Source organism: Pseudorasbora parva, chromosome 1, assembly GCF_024679245.1.
Source record: "Pseudorasbora parva isolate DD20220531a chromosome 1, ASM2467924v1, whole genome shotgun sequence".
NCBI lineage: Eukaryota > Metazoa > Chordata > Actinopteri > Cypriniformes > Gobionidae > Pseudorasbora > Pseudorasbora parva.
In genome coordinates, this window is record NC_090172.1 from 56,315,546 (window position 1) to 56,336,992 (window position 21,447).

General features: G+C 37.8%; 1 protein-coding gene and 1 long non-coding RNA gene across 6 annotated transcripts in view; one reads left to right on the forward strand and one right to left on the reverse strand.

The window, feature by feature from the left end:
- Positions 1–21,447, forward strand: part of LOC137078324 (uncharacterized) — a 42,777-nt gene that overhangs the window by 4,111 nt on the left and 17,219 nt on the right. For 4 of the 5 annotated variants that reach the window (XR_010905287.1, XR_010905288.1, XM_067445520.1 and 1 more), the window contains 15 exons: positions 1,258–1,359; positions 1,458–1,800; positions 2,161–2,360; positions 4,564–4,958; positions 5,805–5,959; positions 6,110–6,318; positions 8,059–8,198; positions 8,281–8,391; positions 9,138–9,302; positions 9,949–10,072; positions 10,211–10,414; positions 13,407–14,278; positions 15,208–15,347; positions 16,106–16,234; positions 18,956–19,299. Coding sequence is in view for 3 of the 5 variants with exons in the window: in XM_067445520.1 (XP_067301621.1) it covers positions 1,258–1,359; positions 1,458–1,800; positions 2,161–2,360; positions 4,564–4,958; positions 5,805–5,959; positions 6,110–6,318; positions 8,059–8,198; positions 8,281–8,391; positions 9,138–9,302; positions 9,949–10,072; positions 10,211–10,414; positions 13,407–14,278; positions 15,208–15,347; positions 16,106–16,234; positions 18,956–19,299 (3,633 nt within the window). In the remaining 2 variants the exon portion in view is untranslated. The remainder of the gene's footprint in view (positions 1–1,257; positions 1,360–1,457; positions 1,801–2,160; positions 2,361–4,563; positions 4,959–5,804; positions 5,960–6,109; positions 6,319–8,058; positions 8,199–8,280; positions 8,392–9,137; positions 9,303–9,948; positions 10,073–10,210; positions 10,415–13,406; positions 14,279–15,207; positions 15,348–16,105; positions 16,235–18,955; positions 19,300–21,447) is intronic. The other variant, XM_067445525.1, reaches the window with a different exon arrangement.
- LOC137078374 (uncharacterized) overlaps positions 1,412–21,447 on the reverse strand; it is a 60,856-nt gene continuing 40,820 nt past the window's right edge. Inside the window, exons 2-4 of the long non-coding RNA XR_010905295.1 lie at positions 19,122–19,263; positions 15,531–15,741; positions 1,412–1,508 (exon numbers count right to left, since the gene is read on the reverse strand). This is a non-coding gene — a long non-coding RNA (uncharacterized lncRNA). The remainder of the gene's footprint in view (positions 1,509–15,530; positions 15,742–19,121; positions 19,264–21,447) is intronic.

A 21,447-nucleotide genomic window follows, 5' to 3' on the forward strand; every position in this document is an offset into this window, starting at 1 on the left:
ACATTTTTTGTAGTTTTCACAGATTCATGTGAACGGGGATCGTTTCGACAATGTTGTCGTCTGTTTTTAGTACATCATCGTGTAAACATACCCTTAAACTGTGTTTATTGCAATTTAACCCAGAGGCCAAAATGATAATTAAGTATTTTTTTCAAAGGATCATCTGATTTTGAGAAGAACATTTATTTTTGTTAAAGCAGCACTTGGTAACTTTTGCTCTCGGGGTCCCCTCTACAGTTGGGAAAAAATAATGTCCTCAACTACTGTCGTAAGCTCTTTCATCCTACAACAGGGGATGCCATCGCGCATGCATTTGTTGACATGACAACCCTGATAGCCCTGAACTAGTGATGCGCGGGTCGTCTCATAACCCGCGGACCCCGTATGTCTATTTAATGGTCGCGGGTGCGCGGCGGGTTGTAAAAATATATACAGTGGTGCGGTGCGGGGCGGGCCAAATAACTTCATAAAAGCGGCCCGCGGGTTGGTGCAGCACTAACAGTTCCCCTGAACACTGCAGGAGGAGTTCAAATGCAGGTGTTCATCTGGCGCCGCATGTGAAGTGTCTTAATCCCAGGTACAGTCAGTGGCATATGCTTCAGCATGTCATATGAATATAATTTCATGGGTTTTATTTTTTTCAAATGCCAAATAATCGCGATGCTCACGTTGACAAGCCAGCGTCATTATAGTAGTCTATTGGTTACCTTTTTACAGAATCTATATGATACTTCAGTTCAATGTTTGAGTGGTAGCTCACCGTAACAAGCATGACAGCATCGGTCGGGCACGCCTCCTTCAGCTCACGCCACGAGCAAACGCTGGTCACATGTTGATCCTCGTCCTGACTTTAATCCCATCCCTTTTTTGTTTCCTCTTATTGCTTTCCTCCAACAAAAACTTTTCTTTCTTATTTGTCTCTGCTGCTTCGGACATGACTATATTATCCGACGAACAAAGTTGGGCTCGCACGTCTGAATGTAAGGAAGTGTGGGTGTTGGTGGAAGTGACGTATTTGCCGTAAAGCAGTCGAATTTTGTAGTTCTTTTTGTTCTCGGGTTACTACCCGAAACCCGAAGTTAAAAAGTACGATTAAAAATGATACAGACCCCATCAAGCTATGGCAGACGTGTCATTCAACCTATTGTAAGTCGATTTATCATCACAAGAGTCTTAAAAATATATTATGAAGGTTGAAAAGTTACCTAGTGCTGCTTTAAATACTAATTATAAATGTCTGGTAATTTCTCTGTCCAGTACCATTTGCATCAGCGTCACTCAAAGGGAATCACTCAGAATTCATCTCTTGAGGAGAAAGGAGCTGTGGTCTTTCAGAAGAAAAAAACTGTTTTGTTCAAGGTTAGTGTGATGTGTAAGCATTTATTATAATCACAGTTTTATGTAGGCATGATGTGATCTTATATAGACATGTATCACTCTTTTGTGGGGGGCTAAAGCACCAGGTTCCATCAAACAGTCCTCCTCATGTCCTGCAGAGTCTTGTGGCACTAGAGGAGAAAGAGAAGGAAGAAAAAGTGGATGAGGAGGATGAAGAAAAGAAAGAGGGAGCAGTAATTGTTCAAAACGTATCTTCATGTACGGACGAGGCCCCGGATGGACAGGGATCGTTGTCTGAGGGAACACTTAAAGCCGCTGATACTGACGTCAAACAGAGATTAGATGAGAGAGAGACAAAAATACTACATTATTCTTCTCCAAACACCTTAAATGATGACAGCATTTCATCGCTGCATTTTAAAGAGAGGAGATTCATGCTCTATCTGTGTGGGGGATATAAAGGTATTTTAACAATTGTTTTAATGTTTTTTAAGTCTCGTGCTCACCAAAACTGTCAAAAATACAGTGAAATCATAATATTGTGACTGTAAAAAAAAATTTAAATATTTTTTTTTCTTTTAATATTAGTATATTATTTTCATTTAGAAGTTTTTCTGATTTGCTGCTCAAGAAACATTTATTATTATTATCAATGTTGAAAACAGTAGATATTTCATATTTTTTTGGAAACTGTAGAAACAGTTTTTTTTCTTTGGGATACTGTTACTTTTATCCAACTGAATGCATTCTAGTTGAATAAATTACAAATAAATGGAATTAAAATGAAAATGAAGCTGCACATAAAATATGTTGTGTGTGTAGATACCGTCCCAGAGCGCAGTGCACTGATGGAGAGTGTGTACCCTCGGCTGTATCTACACTGTAAGCAGAGAGGATATGATTTCAGGATGATAGACCTGCGTGCAGGTGTCGGAGATCCTTTTTCGGACCATCATGATTTGGCAGAGATGCATATGGAGACACTTAGGCGTTGTCAGGAGACCGAGGGGCCAAACTTTTTTGTAAGATTAATTGTACACAGTTTACTTACATTCCAAGAGAGTCTCATGAGGGACAATTGAGTATTATCAGTATTTAAAGGTGTCATGGACTGGCTTTTTTATTTTAGATATTGTTGGCGGAGGTCAACTTATGACATTTGTGTAGTTTTTACATTCAAAAACATCATAACTAATAAGTAATAGGCTATTTTCTACACTGGTTTTGAGGCTGTCTCCTGAACGCTGGGTTTTGATGGGCGTGCCGCACTGGAGACTTGGAAGTAAACGCCCACGGCTAGGATTGGATAAGATTTGCATATTTAATGAGCTTCAGCTCCTGTCATATCTATGCCCCTGCTGTCAGTTCAGTTCACATGACGGAGGGATTGTTTTGAAAGCGGCAACCGGTATGATTCAAGTATGTCTTTATCAAACAAACACAATGATTTATTTCTCATCCACCCGCGATTGATTGGACTATTATTTTTGTATTACATAGCCCGCACAATCATTCGATATAAGTGTGAACCGCGCACACACACGGTAAATGGTAAATGGACTGCATTTATATAGCGCTTTTATCCAAAGCGCTTTACATTTTTGCCTCACATTCACCCATTCATACACCGACGGCGATGTCAGCCATGTAAGGCGCCATCCAGCTCGTCGGGAGCAGCTGGGGTTAGGTGTCTTGCTCATGGACACTTCGACACTTGGTCAGGTGGAACCGGGGATTGAACCACCAACATTCTGGTTTGTAGACAACCTACATGAACCACTGAGCCACTGCTGCCCCCATATGGGTATGAATGAAATTCGGACGTACAACATCCGCCATTTGTGGTTTCTGTCACGTGACCTATCAGTGTCAGTTGCGTCGCTTCACCTTCATTCATAAATCTTCTCCTGTGGCCTCATGGGATAGTAAAGTGTCCATCAAATGCACACTTCAGAATCTCACCGGTAGTAGTAGGCACATTTCGCTGTACTGTTTTTCGCATACTATATAGTACAGAAGTATTCAGTTTTTGGACGCAGTGAGAGTGTTGAACTTCTCCTGTGTCCTGTTTTAAGAATCTTCAGCAGTCCAGAATGGCAGCACAACTGAAAGGTTTATTTGAGCTGCGCCCCCTACTGTTCAGATGTGAATTTGCATTTCCTTCTGCATTTGTTTTGTACGTGTGGTGGTAAATTCAAGGGAGTAATCTAGCACTCGGAAAGCGTTCCACCCATAGGGGCGGCCATTGCTAACCAAGCCATCACCTGCTGTTAGCAGACTCCCATTCATTTTTGAGTCACTTTGACAGTGAATAACTTTACATCAGAGGCGTTTAAAGACTCCATTTGTCCATTGTTTATTTATAAAGAAACACAACAATGCATAAAAGGCTCCATTACCTTGTATCTTACACTTTCGCCCGTAGAAGCTGTTTTTGTAAAAATAGGCAAACGATTGCGTCATAACCAATTCAACACCTTTCAAATGTCAAGTCAAGAGAGAAAAGAGCAGAACAAGAAAGGAATATTATGAGATTCATCGGCCTGCTGACGGGCTTACACTTTGGTAGCCCGTCTGGAAAACACACAGCCCCGCGACGTTGGGCTTTGTGAGCCCTGGCCCATACATGTCTGAGTCCAGCGTGCTAAAGGTACATTCTGTTAGACACGTACACATAAGCAAAACGATCTATAACAATGCAATAGTATTACATATAAAAAACATGTTTTACTCACACAAGTGTGTTGCACCATTCCTGTCAGATCCAATATAGAAGAATAGTATTGTGAGATTTGTTCCCCATGTCAGCTGGAACTTTAAAAATAAAGTTTAACCACACTTTCCTAAGATTAGTATCCGAAGGAAGCTTATGCAGCGACTGTTCTTCCACAACCAGGAATAGCGCAATATCTACCTTGCTATCTTCTTCAGCATGTTTATTGCTGCTGGCTAGCATGATCCGATCAGTCCGTGGGTGGGGCTACTACACGCGGTTATAATTCTGTAGAGGCTTGTTTCGCCAGTAAAGATGACCTCAAGATGCGAACACAATCATTTTCTGGGCCTGGGGTCTATAAAAGCTTTTCTTTGACTAACAAGGATGTTTTCAGCTCTGAAACTTAGAGGATATTCTTATATTATCATGACCTTTTATATATCAAAAGCTCAGGGGAAAGTTGATTTCTCAATTCATCACCCCTTTAATTCTTTTTCCTTGTCTTGTAGATGTTCACTGCACAGAAGCATGAGATGCGGTCACCGCCGAATACCATTCCCCTAGCAGATTTTGAAGCCATTTTAAAAACAGTAGAGAGAAGCAAGAAGAAGCTGTCCAGGAGACAGTCAGACATGGCTGTTGAGTCACAATCCAGTATCGGCATAGGCAACACTAGGAGTTTTGACCTTGATAAGGAACCCATTTTGTCAGAGGAGAAGGAACCTTCTCAAAGTTCTGCCATCATGAGTGAGACCTCCATCTCCAGCGGTTCCCTGTCAGATGGAGACGAGACACATCTGGCCAGGAGCTGGATGGACTACGACCAGGATTCGACTCTTTTGCAGACATGGTATAAGCTGGATAAAAACACAGTACCTGCAGTGTACCGCTTGCTTCCCGTCAGGTAAGTGTATGCTTTAGTGACGTAATCCTGCATATCCCATAACAAGTACACTTTTTACTCTGACTATTGTGTATTAGTTGTAAAAGTAAATTAGTGAAAACAAATCTTTTCATCAGTTTCAGTTGTATTTGTTGAACATGAACAGCACAAGTCACTAAAGGATTATATTTCTACGAATCAGGAAGTACTTTCCGAACAAGTTTAAAACAATGGAGTAATTGCTACTATCATTACTGAGCTTTCAATAGATATTTACAATGCTCTTCTGTGGGTTCCCATGGCAGAGAATAGTGCATCACAATACAACTTGTATTGATGCAGTCGTCATGTTTAAAGAGGACCTATGCCCTTTTACGAATCTTGCTTTAGTTTTTAGGATCTACTACAACAGGTTTTCATGTTTAAATGTTCAAAAAATATATCTTTTTCATATATTGATATATTTTTGCAGCACCTCTCTTCTCAGTCTGTCAGTATTGCTCTGTTTAGCTCCCATCTCTGGGAAGCCCCTCCTTCTGAAAAGCACAATGTACTCTGATTGGTCGGCTGGATCAGTGTGCTGTGATTGGCCAACTGCTTTTAGCATGTTTTGGAAATGCCACGCCCCTTACCATGACCGTAAATTTTAGCAAACCACAACATCCAATCAATTCCCCATGTTCGAAATCATATCCTGCCCTATTTTTTTTTCTTGTTCGAGAAGCCATTTTACTTAGATATACATCCCAAGAGTGAAAAAAAGACTATCACAACTTCCATTTCATGCCAGTTGTCCTCTCTGATTTCTTCCTAGAGCTAATTTCATTCAGTTTTTCATTATGCTTTTCCCCCTTTACTTTATAATAGCACACAACACCCTGACTTCCTCAGCCGGGACGGGCATCGCAGGAAGCTGGGAAGGAAAGCATGGCGCACTTCCTGTGTGAAACTGTGGAACGTGCTGTGGCGATCAGGACCTGAGGCTATTGGAGAAGAAGCCACCTGCCGTCTGCTTAGAACAGGTGTTTTGAAGACATAATGAAGTTGAATAAGATTTGTGTCAATCACAGATGCAGATGAAGCCTGCTCTCGTATTACTTGAATCAGTCTTGATAATGGACGTATTGAAGCTTTATTTGAAATCATTAAGCCAAAGTTTGCTTCTGTTTCAGTGTTGGACTGGGAAGTGGAACAGGGTCTCGGAGGAAACCAGCCGCCGGAGGAGTACAGTCACTGTTATAAGAGGATCATCACTGACCTTCTGTACAATCTGAAAAATGAATACGCGTCACAGTTTATAGACCTACACAAAGGAAGACCTGAGATCAACCAAACCTTACATCAAGCTCAGCAGCGCTTTATACGCAACATCCACCTCAAGGTCTGTCTCTAATCTATCGATCACACTTACACTATTGCTCAAATATTTGAAGAAACATAAATTAATACTTTTAATCAGTAAGGATGCTATAAATTAATCAAAAGCAACAGTAAAGAGATTTATAATTCTACAAAAGATTTCCATTTATCTCTATCTACAGCTCTGGAAAAAATTAAGAGACAACTTAACATTGAGAAATCGATGTGAAGTGGTCTCTTAATTTTTTCCAGACCTCGCTCGCTCGCTCTATCTATCTATCTATCTATCTATCTATCTATCTATCTATCTATCTATCTATCTATCTATCTATCTATCTATCTATCTATCTATCTATCTATCTATCTATCTATCTGTCTGTCTATCTATCTGTCTGTCTGTCTGTCTGTCTGTCTGTCTGTCTGTCTAATCGTCTGCCAGTCTATCTATCTATCTATCTATCTATCTATCTATCTATCTATCTATCTATCTATCTATCTATCTATCTATCTATCTATCTATCTATCTATCTATCTATCTATCTATCTATCTATCTATCTATCTATCTATCTATCTATCTATCTATCTATCTATCTATCTATCTATCTATCTATATCTGTCTGTCTGTCTGTCTGTCTGTCTGTCTAATTGTCTGCCAGTCTATCTATCTATCTATCTATCTATCTATCTATCTATCTATCTATCTATCTATCTATCTATCTATCTATCTATCTATCTATCTATCTATCTATCTATCTATCTATCTATCTATCGATCTATCTATCTGTCTGTCTGTCTGTCTGTCTGTCTGTCTGTCTAATCGTCTGCCAGTCTATCTATCTATCTATCTATCTATCTATCTATCTATCTATCTATCTATCTATCTATCTATCTATCTATCTATCTATCTATCTATCTATCTATCTATCTATCTATCTATCTATATCTGTCTGTCTGTCTGTCTGTCTGTCTGTCTAATTGTCTGCCAGTCTATCTATCTATCTATCTATCTATCTATCTATCTATCTATCTATCTATCTATCTATCTATCTATCTATCTATCTATCTATCTATCTATCTATCTATCTATCTATCTATCTATCTATCTATCTATCTGTCTGTCTGTCTGTCTGTCTGTCTGTCTGTCTGTCTGTCTGTCTGTCTGTCTATCTATCTATCTGTCTGTCTGTCTAATCATCTGCCAGTCTATCTATCTATCTATCTATCTATCTATCTATCTATCTATCTATCTATCTATCTATCTATCTATCTATCTATCTATCTATCTATCTATATCTGTCTGTCTGTCTGTCTGTCTGTCTAATTGTCTGCCAGTCTATCTATCTATCTATCTATCTATCTATCTATCTATCTATCTATCTATCTATCTATCTATCTATCTATCTATCTATCTATCTATCTATCTATCTATCTATCTATCTATCTATCTATATCTGTCTGTCTGTCTGTCTGTCTGTCTAATTGTCTGCCAGTCTATCTATCTATCTATCTATCTATCTATCTATCTATCTATCTATCTATCTATCTATCTATCTATCTATCTATCTATCTATCTATCTATCTATCTATCTATCTATCTATCTATCTATCTATCTATCTATCTATCTATCTATCTATCTATCCATCTATCTGAAAATATGCCATATAGTAATACCGCATAATTACTCTGCCTTATAAGTAAATCTGAATGTATAAATCATTGTTGTACATATGTAAGCATCTTGTATTTGTATTATTTTTAAGCTGCGACACACTAATATCCACGAGACAAACGTCAGCTGGGGAAGGAAAGGTCTGAGTGCCAAACACAACAGATCTCATCAGTTCTATGTTGAACGGCTCTGCTCACACTTCCAGCGCACTGTCACTGCATCCTTCAACAGGTAAGACCATGCACTCTTCCCTCTGTTCCTGTCATCTCACTTTATCACTCTCGGTCAATTTGCTCTCAAATTGTTGCTTTAGATTTATGCAGGTCCGTCAGGCTAAAGGCTCCTTCGACATGCAGAGGAAAGAGGTTTCCAGACTCCGAGTTGAAGAAGAGATTCAGCGTCATGTCAGATTTGGGAAAACACTGTAAGCCACAGAATCTAACATGATTCACTTTTGTTTGATTAATTTGCAGGGCTTGACATTAACATTTTTTGCTCACTGTGGCTAGTGGTTTTTCAAAGTTACCAGCCATTCAGCATTTTCACTGGCCACAATTTTGACATTGATACCATGAGGAAAAACTGCCATATAGATATTTTTTATATTATATCAGCAGGCATATTAGGCTACTGTCACTTTAAGACATGACGCACGGATCCATTATACTGTTACACGTGTTTTCTGTCTTCAACTGTCTACATTCACTTAAAAAATAACTGACAGTGTTTATGTGAATACTCACCAAGACTGGCATTTTGACATTATTTTTTGTGTATTCGAGTGTTTTAGCACAATAAGTAGAGAAAAAATAACTCAATTCAGTCCTGACTGGCGTATTTATGTGTGCACACTTTGGTTGTGGGCCAAAATCGACAGGAATGAGGAAAATGAGTATGGGAAGCATTTCGGATATTTCAGTATCGAAATGCATCGAAAAATCAATATTTTTGTCAACACTCCATTGCACTTTGTTTATTATTTCAGATGCCTTTTTTCAGAGACTACAGTTGAAAAAATTAGAGATTATATATAAAATTCAACCCAAAGTTGCTAGTAGGAGTGACTGCGTCACAAGCCACTGCTGAAATACACACGCATTTAGAGGGTGTTAATGTCAAGCCATGCTAGTTTAAATTCCAACATAAATATTCTTTCTTTTTCCTGGTTAGAGCACAGGGCTATGTGTTCAGGCAGGACTTTCTGATGAAAGTGAAACATGCGCTTCAAGCATCTTCGTCCTCCCAGAATGCTGTGCTGTTACTGGGAGAACTGGGGTCTGGAAAGAGCATGACACTCGCCAAACTGGCACAACTCCTTCCTACTTGGATACCTGGGTAGGGACTCTGATTTTAAACTTTTTTTTTTTTTTTTTAAACATTTAAACACAAGTATTTTTTTTTAAAATACACTACCGCTCAAAAGTTTAAAAACTCTTCTGCTCACTAAAGCTGCATTTATTTAATAAAAAAATACAGAAAAAACAGTAATATTGTGAAATATTATTGCAATAAAAATAACTGTTCTCTGCTTGAATATATTTTAAAATTAAATTTATTCCTGTGATGCAAAGCTGAATTTTCAGCATCATTACTTCAGTCTTCAGTCACATGATCCTTCAGAAATGTTAATACATTTTAATTAACTAATTGTATTAATAATATTAGTAATGCTTATTGTTAAGGGTAATAATATGCATGATATAATTACTCTCTTTAGTTTAGTCCAATGCTCATTATTAACAAACTATTAACTAATACAGTCTGACTTTTGCCTCAATAAACTTCTAATTACTGTTTATAAATACTTAGTAAGGTAGTTGTTAAATGTATGTTTTGGGTAGGATTAAGGGATGCAGAATATGTTTTTTGTTTGTTTTGTTTGACTAGTTAATACTAGTTAACTAGCTAGTTAATAATGAGAACTGGACCCTAAAGTGTTACCCAAAACTGCTTAATATGGATTATTGTGGTTAATTCTTAGGGATGTTAAAGTGCTGACCTGCTTTGTGGGTCTGACATCTGAGAGCAGAAACGTGCGTCTGCTCCTCCAGACCCTGTGTCTGCAGTTAGCCAACATCTATAGCCTCAAAGCAGATATATCTGAGGTACAGAAACACTTTAAAGATAAATCAAATATTCATAAGGTCTTTTACACCGTAAATGGATACATGATATTATGAGATTGCTTATCTATCTCACAGATAGTGTTGCGCTATGAAATACAGTCTGTTTTTTCCTCACAGTCCCTGTCAGAGTTGTCCAGTGAGCTGTGCTCATTGTTGGGCCTGGTGACAGAAGACCGGCCCTTGACCCTGGTGCTGGATGGGCTGGATAATCTGAGTGAGGAACATGAGGCTGACCTTTCCTGGCTTAGTTATACTTTACTGCCAAACGTCTTCACTGTCCTGTCTGCCAGCACACAGTCGAAATGTGCTCAGATTCTACAGGTGAGCAGATAAGTCGTACGTTACCGTTTAAAAGTTTTGGGTCGGGTAGATATTTTTAAAGACCTGCTGTGGTAAAAATCTAGTTTTTCATGTTGTTTATTTGTGTATGTGGTGTTTTAATATGCTTTAAGACAAACCATGGGCAAATTCATCTGTCAACACCATTGCTGCTGAGTATTTTCTCCTTAAAACGGCAGTTAACCAAAGACAGACTCAAAAACGGGATTTGAAATTGCTGGTGCGACCAAAATCCTGTTAATGTGTCACCGGAGCATTCAATGTTATGATGAACTGTTTTCTCCACTGTCGTTCTATGGTGCTCAAAGCGTTTCTGTGAATGCTGATTTTCAGGAGGCAGCTCTGACTCGGAGATGGTGAACATGGTTTGAGTAACTTTAGCAACACATTATTAGCAGTTTGATAACGTAGTCAAGCTGAAGTCTAATCATATCGATTACCATTATGTGTCTGACATGATAAGTAGGGATACATAAAACGCATTACCATTCTGAAACATCGACTTGTAGACGAGTCTGTATAACTCACTCTTCTTCACCTGAATCAGTTTCTGGTCAGATATCTATGGCTGAATTAAACCAGTATTTCCACTTGCCATTGTTTACGTTTACAACAGTAAAGTTGAGCGAGTGGATCAGGTATTCTGAGCTGGTGCGATTGAGTGGAGATGGGGCTAATATATGCTAAATGAAGCAAGGGTCAGGGTTGCCTGGTTTTCACAACAAAACGCATCCAATTGCTACTCAAAACTAGCCCAATCACATTTCGGGAGGGTAAAATATGCATTTTTAGGCGAGGTTCCCCTGCTAAAATTTGCATTCTCTGGGCTAAATATCACATTATTGGGGTCGCTTCAACCCATGGACATGAAAAACAGTGTTAAGGTAGCCCATTTTCACAGAAAATTGCTTGGCAACACTAGCAAGTGTGTAAAGTTACATTCAAGCTATTTTAAGGCATGAAAAAATTGAAGGGAAAAAAACATTTTAATATGCCATTTTGATTATTAAACTGTATAAAATAATTGACTACAAGGGGACTTTGGGCCCTATCTTGCACCCAGCGCAATTGACTTTGTACACCGTCATGTTGTACATGTGTCATTCCTATTTTGCACCCGCGCAAAGCACGCTTTTCCCTCCACAGAAGCACGTCGCTAAACTAGTGAATGAACTTGCGCTCCCTGGGCGGTTCAGCGCAAAAAAGGAGGCGTGTTCCGGCGCAAACAATCCCTGGTGCTATTTTGCTGTTCCATTAAACAATTGTGCCACTGACCAGAAAAAACCTAGTCTAAAGTCAGTGGCGCGTTGCGCGTTGTTCATTATGCTATTTTAAGGGCACATGCTTGACCATAATGTATAGCGTGCACAACGCGCATACACTTTGCTCATGTAATCTACACAGATGCAACAGTTATTTTTGCAAATCATAAATTGTTACACTAAAAAAATATTAACACATGAGATGACGGAAATAATCGTGGTGTGCCACGAAGATGTGAAAAATAGGCATAAATCTAGCTTACAAATTATTCAGGCTAATTGTAGTAATTAAGGATCAGACCTGTTTGCCCAATAGTGGCAAGACATATATGTATATAAGGACATCTGACAAATTGGTTTGTCCGTCAAGAACCAGGAAAAAAAATCGACTGAAAAACTGAAAAAACTGTTTAACCGATGCCTTTTTAACCGACGCTATTTTGGGTGGGGCTCTCCCATTCCCATACAACACTCTTACAAGAACATCAGTCTCCTCGGCTGTCCCTTACGAATGGAAAATATATTTACCAATATATTATTTTGAAATATATTATAATATATTGTAAATACATGGAATAATATATTGATGGTATTATAGCCTACAATATATTAGCCTATATATTCCTGTAATATATTGCAAAATATAAATGATTGCCGCTTTCATATATTGTAATATATTGGAGAATATAAATATTAAATCCCAAATATGTGAATATATTGCCTAATGTATTACATGATATTTTCCAATATACTGCAAAATATTTTTGTTTCATTAGGGGTGAACCGCTCCTGGCGTGCGCCTGGTAAATACGCCATAATAAAAGCGACCCATAATGGAACTTGCGCACCTGCTTTTAAAGGGAATGTTGGATGACGCTCTGATTGGTTTATTCACGTTACGCCCAAACCACACCTATGAATAATGAAGCTACTTCAGACCAACCCATTTTAGATTTGCGCCGGGCCCAAGAGCCATTTATCCTGCTGGAAAAATAGCAACAGCGCCAAGACCCGCCCACAAAGTTACTTGCACTTCGCGCTTTGACACTTGCGTTTCAGATCGTTAAAATAGAGCCCATTTTTTTTTTATGCTCTACAAGGCTGCTTTTTTTTTTTTATTCAAAAATACAGTAAAAACTATTATATTATAAAAAAATATTACAAATTAAAATAACTGTTTTTTATTTGAATATATATTAAAATGTAATTTATTCCAGTGATCAAAGCAGAATTGTCAGCATCATTACTCCAGTCTTCAGTGTCACATGATCCTTCGGTAATCATACTAACATGCTGATTTGATATGCCCTAATTTTTTACTTCTTAAACTGATACCTTTTTTCAGGATTCTTTGATGAATAGAAAGTTCAAAATGGCAAAAATGTTTGGTAAAATTATAAATGTCTTTACTTCACTTGTAATTTATTTTATTGGGTCCTTGATGAATGAAAGTATTACCCCCCTCCCACCCCCAAAACAAAAAGAAAGACCCCCTTTGTCTGGTAGTGTAGTTCTGGATGAGGCCTAGTGTGCTGCCGTTCAATTTTTTTTAAATAATATTAATCTTTAAAAATATATAAAATACAGTACAATAAAGCAATGGGAATTTCTACTCTAGACATTCACTGATCATTAGTGGATATGATAATCAAAGGGATGATTGGTTTTTGAGGGTATTCAGTTTAAATTTCTTTTCTCTTTGCCTCTTTCAGTCCCAGGTTAAGGTCACTGTCCTGTCCCTACCTGCTCTTCACCGTGAGGAGATCGCATCAGGACTGGCTTCCAGACTCGCTTCAGAATTTCGCCATCTAACCGAAAACCAGTGGAGCCTTTTATTCCAGTCCTGTTTATCCTGTCCATCTCCTCTCTTCCTCAATTTAGCCTATGCTGAGACCAGGCAATGGAGTTCATTCTCTCCAAAAGAGAGTCTCAACATCCCTAGGGATCCCAATCAAGTCTTCGTGAGCACCCTTGTTAGTTTGGAGCGAGAGCTTGGGCCGTGTTTGGTGCGACGTATGGCTTTGCTCGTATCTCTGTCCCGTTCTGGCGTGACCGAGGAGGAACTTTTAGTGCTTTTGGGACGCGATGATACTGTCACACGTGAGATGGCTGTTTTGCATCATCAGACTCTTCCTGTTTCTGAATACTCCCCAGTGCCTTATGCGTTTGTGGCACGACTGCTGCACAATCTGAAGGATTACGTCGACGAAGTGGAAAGTGACGGCACGTGGGTTCTGCGCTGGACTCATGCGGAGTTTGGCTACGTCGCCTTGCAGCGTTACGCACCAACAGAAGACTCAATAAAAGCTGTCCATGCACATTTTGCAGATTACTTTAATGGAAACGTCCCAAATAGCCACGTTTTTCAGCCGCTAGCTTGGATCAGGAAGGAGAAGGGAAGGAGGTGCTATGAATTCAATTTGCGTAAACTCCACTGTTTGCCGTATCATTACATCCACTCAGGGCAAATTATTCCCTTACTCACGCAATGTCTGTTTAACTACGAGTTCCTGCTGCATAAACTGTGGGGTCTGTCCGTCTATCATGTCGAGGAGGACCTTAAAGCTGCCATCATACCGGATAAGTACGACGATATGATGTGTTTTGCAGGAATAGCTGTTTGATGTTATTGGGATAAAAGAGTCAAATGGTGCATTCTAGTCATGTAGATCGTCAGATCGTATTTACAAGTTGAGCTCACATGAACGCTACAACAAAGTAGTAAATACCGGTAAAAGCTCAGGATTTTCTTTAAGCCCCAAACTTTATGAGTTCAGGGCGTGTCAGTTAGAAACATGGCGGAATACCATAATTATATATTATTTTATAGGTATTGACATTTTCAGGCTCTATTATTATTTACAACAAAATAAGCTAATGCCCTCACAAAATATGAAGGCATTGTAATATAGCAACATAATATGTAAAGATAAAATTATCAGTGCCTTTCTAAATTTATTCAAAACATAAAAAAGCTAAACAATCCTTATGCACACTCTTTGTTTTCTAGAAGTATAGAATTAAATATAATCTTGCTGTATTTTTGTGTAGTTTATTAAGAGACCTCACACTGGCATTTTACTTAACTTTTATATATATATATATATATATATATATATATATATATATATATATATATATATATATATATATATATATATATATATATATATATATATATATATATATATATATATATATATATATATATATATTCCCTGCCTTCTCTTTATTGGATGTTAGTATAGTTTTATTTAAAAATGAATATAAATATAAAAATATTTATAAACAATTAAATAAATACTTAAAAATATATTTTTTGATATTATGGGGATTAACAAGTATCTAATTGTATAATTTGAAGTTTCAAAAAATGCCAAGTGTGTGTGTGTGTGTGTGTGTGTGTGTGTGTGTGTGTGTGTGTGTGTGTGTGTGTGTGTGTGTGTGTGTGTGTGTGTGTGTGTGTGTGTGTGTGTGTGTGTGTGTGTGTGTGTGTGTGTGTGTGTGTTACAGTGAGCTTCTGGACGTGAAGGTGTTGGGTCAGGTTTTTTGTCTTTCTCATTCTGTGCTTTTGAATGATCCTTGCCAGCTGGCATCTCAACTCCTGGGCCGTTTGGAGGGGATCATTTCCCAAGATAAACCTGTTACTTCAGGTACACACACACACAAACAAACATTATATATATATATACACTGACATTATGAAAGCGGCAACAGTGGGCACATGAGCATCAGAACTGGACTATGGAGCAATGGAAGAAGGTGGCCTGGTCTGATAAATCACATTTTATTTTACATAACGTGGATGGCTGGGTGCGTGTGTGTGTATTGTTTACCTGGGGAACACATGACACCAGGATGCACTATGGGAAGAAGGCAAGCCGGCAGAGGCAGTGTGATGCTTTGGGGGATGTTCTGCTGGGAAACCTTGGGTCCTGCCATCCATGTGGATGTTACTTTGACATGTACCACCGACCTAAGCATTGTTGTAGACCATGTTCATCCTTTTATGGAAACGATATTCCTCTTTCAGTAGGATAATGCGCCCTGCCACAAAGCAAAAATGGATCAGGAATGGTTTGAGGAGCATAACAATGAGTTTGAGTTGTTGACTTGGCCTCCAAATTTCCCAGATCTCAATCCAATGGAGCATCTGTGGGATGTGCTGAACAAACAAGTCCCACCTTGCAACTTACAGTAGTTTAAAGGATCTGCTGCTAACATCTTGGTACCAGATACCACAGCACACCTTCAGGCATCTAGTGGAGTCCATGACTCATTGGGTCAGGGCTGTTTTGGCAGCAAAAGGGGGACCAACACAATATTAGGAAAATAATGTTATGCCTGATCGGTGTATAATTTACACTATACACGAGAAAACCTAAAACTCATATGTCCGTGTGTGTTCTAGGTGACCCGAGACGATACTCTTTTCTGCACGATCTGTTAGCACAATGCAAGAGCTCTTCTCTGCCTGTTCTTGTGCCCTCTTACACCTGCCTGCTCCCTCCAGGTGGACTCGTACACACACTCCTTTCAGGTACCCATATTTCATTTCCTGACAACTTCTGAAGGGCTCAGTTTCCTAACATAATATGTCCTGGCAAAATCTTGTAGTCGTGGGTTTGCTTGGGAATTTCCAAGGGGTTTCGGAATGGGGCTTTGGGTGTTTCGAGTAAATTAAGGTTTGTGGTTAACATTACTTGAAGAGATATAAATTACACACAGTTACCAATACCAACTCTGTGAATTTTGAATTTACTGTATGCTTTTAAAATGCAATAGTGTTGTCACAATACCAAAATTTAGACTTCGATACGATACTAAATCAAAATACCTCGATACCGATACTAAATCGATACCACGGTAAAAAAACAAACAAACAGATAATATTAATAATATGACAACAGAACTTATTATTCATTGTTTAATTTTTTTTACTAAAAATTCACTTGGCCAGCATGTTCCTGCGCTGGTTTTTGCCCATTCCCTTCTTTTATTGCTATAATAACTACATGCCATTGTGAACATCCTCACAGAGATCACATTATCAATCATTATCATTCACTAACCTTTCACCTCTCAACAGGTTGGGATGACCAAAATCTTACTTCATGATATGGGTAATTTAATATTTTTTTAAGTGTGATTTTATAATTATTATATAGATTTTAAATTGTATTTTTTTTTTTGGAAAAAGCAAAAATGCTAATTACAAACAATATGACAAAAACAGTGCTTTATTTTTCAGCTTCATTAGGTCTCTTTAACAGTAGCAAGTCAAGAAATAAATAAATAATCAAATATAAAACTGCTTACTAGTCTTCATTCTATAATTTAACAATAAACTGATTCTTAATACATATATTTGAGTTATTTAGCCAAGCATGTGATGGTTTTCTATTTTTAATTGGTGTTTGATTAACATTAAATCACACAGAATAGTAGGTCTGGCTTAAGACCTGCACGGATCTAATTACCTCAGCTGTACACTAAAGACATATCCGACTGTGTTTACCTGAATACTCGCCAGACCGTGCATTTTTACATATGTTTGACCATTCAAACCCAAATAATAATCCGTGAAAGAACTGAATCGCGACCCCATGCTGTCTGAAAGGTGTGTGTGTGTATGTGTGTGTGTGGGCGCGCGCTTCAGTTCAGAGTCCGGCTGCGCGAGCACGTCCCGCGCTGCGCTTTTTCTTTTTATGAGCGCATATTTCTGTTGCTTTCTTTCTCATGCGCTGCGCGTATATATTTAACTCTTCTACTTCCCATGTTTAGTAAACGGTGGAAGCAGAGTTCCGCACACGTGTCCTGACACCTGCTGTCACACTTCCACGCAAATTAAGAATACAGCTCATGTCAGCGCTGTCCTCCTTAAAGTACCGGTACTAATAAAAGTCAATATCGTACCGTTTGTAGTAGGAAGGTATCGCAATACTTTTCTAGTACCGGTATACCGTGCAACACTAAAATGCAAGTTGATAAATTAGCAAAAATACAGACGACAGTGGTTTCCCAATGAAATACAGGTCAGTTGACAATCACATGAACATCCTGACTGAACACAAAAAGTGGGCAATAGTTTTGGCATAGAATAAAGTAGCACAGACTAAAACTATTTTAAGTAGCTAAAATGAAGCTTAAATAAAATATTATTAGATTAAAACTTTTCAAGGTTTCCTTGCCAACTAACTGATTTTACTGATAGTAATACTAAAGTAAAAATAAATTAAAATAATAATAATAATAAAAATAATAATAAATACTATAATAGTACATAATGAAATAACAGTGCTCTACATATGGCATAATGTAATAAATTAAAAATTTTTATCCTCAATAACAACAAAATTATGACTCCAGAGATTCACTTTTTTATTATAAGCTAGCGTATTTTTTATTCCTTAATTTACTTCTTGCTATTCTTAAATACATGGATTGCTAATATGGATTTTATTCAAATAGTCCTAACACTACTGCCCTCTTTTCGCATACAGAAGGAGGAAGTGAGTTTATGCGGTTTGACAAATGAATGATGTCACGTGGAATTAACCAGAGAGTTGACGGGACCCATTGACTTCCATAATATATATGTTTTTCCTACCATGGAAGTCAATGAGTCCCGTCAACTGTTCGATTACCAACATTTTAAAAAATATCTCCTTTTGTGTTCAACAGAAGAAACTAATACAGGTTTAGAACAACTTCTTAAGGGAAGAGTAAATGATGACAACAGTTTTATTTTTTGGTGAACTATCCTTTTAAGCACACAGCTGATGTAGTTCTTGTAAGCAAGTTAAAATTCATGTTAGAGGTTTGACTGTGTGGAATTTACTGAGTGTTGCAGAATGTAGCTACGCCTTGGTAGATTATATGTATACAGTTGCTTTGCACATTAACTCACCAAGTTTTATATCTCTGATAATAAGGTCTATCTTTTGGCATCAAGACTTTGTGATTTTTCACAGAGACAGCAGAAGCCATGAAAACAAGAAGTCTGTTGAAGTAATTTCAACCACAGATGTTATTTTATTCAAAAATCAAAAGCTGTCACTCTAAAAACCCAAAGGAAACTCCAGAGAGGAATGGAAACCCATGCTGACTTAGTCTTCCTACTGGTTTGGCCTACAAATTGAGTGAACGGCTCTGTAACCTGACGCAGTTTATGACCAAAACATATAACTCTAAAATAAGATTCTTTATCACATAATAACTGAATGAACTGTCCTTAACACACTGACCCATATTTAACTAGGTCATATGAGTGTAGTGACAGCCCTGGCTCATGGGCGGCATCACATCATTTCCTGCTCATCTGATGGAGTGCTGAATCTGTGGCGTCTGGACGAGCAAACGAGGCCCGTTAGGTCCTTACCGAGGGCTCATGGAGCTGGAGTAGATTGGGCTGCCGACTCGCTCACTCTGTGTCTGGACGACGGGGTGCTTGTGCTGCAGATGGGCCACTGGCTGCAGGTGAGAGAGGTGGATTCTGGGAAGGTGCTGTACATGGAGAAGAAGTCTTTGGATGTTCCTGTGGTCACGTCTGCCTGTGATGGGCGGTTGCTGGTGGTTTTTTATGATGGAAGTCACATGGTTAAGGTGAGACATCGGACAGACAGCTCTTACATATATATATATATGTATATATACAGTCGTGGTCAAAATTGTTGGTACAATGAATTTTAGGCGTGGTTGGCATAAATTCACTGTAAAAAATTACAGTGACAATTTTTCAGACATTACAGAATAGCATATTTATGTCTGTATATTTCCCAACATACTGTATAGCAGTATATTTTATTAAGAGATATAATGTTAATATTCCAATCTTCTTAAACTACCAATATCGGCTTTTAAGGCAAAAACTAGTCTTTCTTCAAATCTCCCTCTTGCTCACACTCTGTTCTCCCCCATAATGAGTGGACACGCCCCTTCTGCTGATTGGCTCTTTTTCTCTCCCCCATAATGAGTGGACACACCCCTTACTGCTGATTGGCTGACTCTTTCTCCTCTATTACGAGTGGACACGCCCCCTACAGCTGATTGGTCTGATCCACTTTCAGCAACTTTTCTCAGAAATCGCTTACTGCACTTTTAAAATGTACTGACAACAACATGAGGAATAACATGATGAATCAGAGCTCAATATAAAGTGGCCTGTACATAAAACAAAGCCAATGCGCATACATAGACAGTGCACTGAGTCATATAATATTTTTGTATAAAAATAAACTTGTGGTGTCACACAAGGACATCTGAAAATGACCTACTGTTTTTCACTATAAATAATACAGTTAATAGATTTTAATGGCAAAAATATAAATTTGACAGTATTTTACATATTACATGTACAGGTGCCTTATTAAAAAATGTGAATATCGTAGACAAGTGCAATATTTTTCATCAGTTAGTTAAGAAAGTGATAATGTAATATAACGCATAAACTAAAATGTTTTAAACCTGAAATATGTTTTTGTGTGTTCTTAAGAAACATTCTAATCATTTGAGATACTGGCGCTTTTATTTTCATGAGCTATAAGCCGTAACCATCAAAATAAAATAAAAAAGGTTTGAAATATTTCACTTTACGTCTAAAGAATATGAAAGTTTTAGCAGCAACTTTAAAGGGATAAACAGGAAAATAGATATTAATCATGCAAACAGATTTGTATTCAGCTGTAAAGCAGCTCTAAAAAGACAACAGTGTCAAGTGATTTGAGTGTTGATTCAGTTCAGCTCAATAACTGTAAAGTTCATCAGTCATGAAACTGTGAGATTAGCAGCTCTACAGAAGACAATAGTGTTGATTAATTTCAGTTCAGATTAATTTCATTAATCATTATGTTGAAAAAAATGTAAATTATGAAACAAAGTTAAATCAGCTATAAAACTTACAGCCAGGTAACCATTTAACAATCATTGATATTATGAAAGGCGAGGCAAGGCACGTTTATTTGTATAGCACATTTCATACCCAATGGCAATTCAAAGTGCTTTACATAGAAATTAATTAAAATAGTGATAACATATGCATGAGAAAAAAGAATACCATGTGTACGAATTAACCCTCTAGGCGCCACGGTCCAGTTTACTCGACAATATGCGGCACTGAATAAAACAGCCGATATATGATATATATGTGCCGCATACATGGAAACAGAGTGCCTACTGTATAGTAAATGGAAAATCTCTACAGCAAAAGGCCAGCCGCTACATGCATTCGGTTTGTTCCTACCATTTATTAGTAATGATTTACACAGCTTGTTTACTATTTACCTGAACATTCAGTATTGTGCAATATAGCACACAGAAGGTGAGGGACATTTTTTGGGGGAAAGAAGTGCTGCATTTTATTATTTAAACATGTGGCTTTTTATGAAAATTCTATAATCCAAGATTGCCCCCACCATATGACATCATAATATGCAAATTCGATGGGAAAATGTAGTCCTTACATAAACTTCGGGTCATCCTTAATATTTCTCTAATTTACAGAAAGTCTCTATCTTTTATCACTTTTAAGATATAGCCTTTTGAAATTAAGATGTCAAAATCAAACATTTTAGGGAAAAAACTAAAGGGTGCCTAAAGGGTTCAAAATTAAAAGCAAGGATAGTTAAAACAGTTGTAAAGATAATTAAAATAAAATGGTCAGATCCACAATAGTGGTCTGAAATAAAAATAAAACATCCTTCAGTTTACATACATACCATCTTAATTAGAACACCTCTCTTTCTCAAACACGTT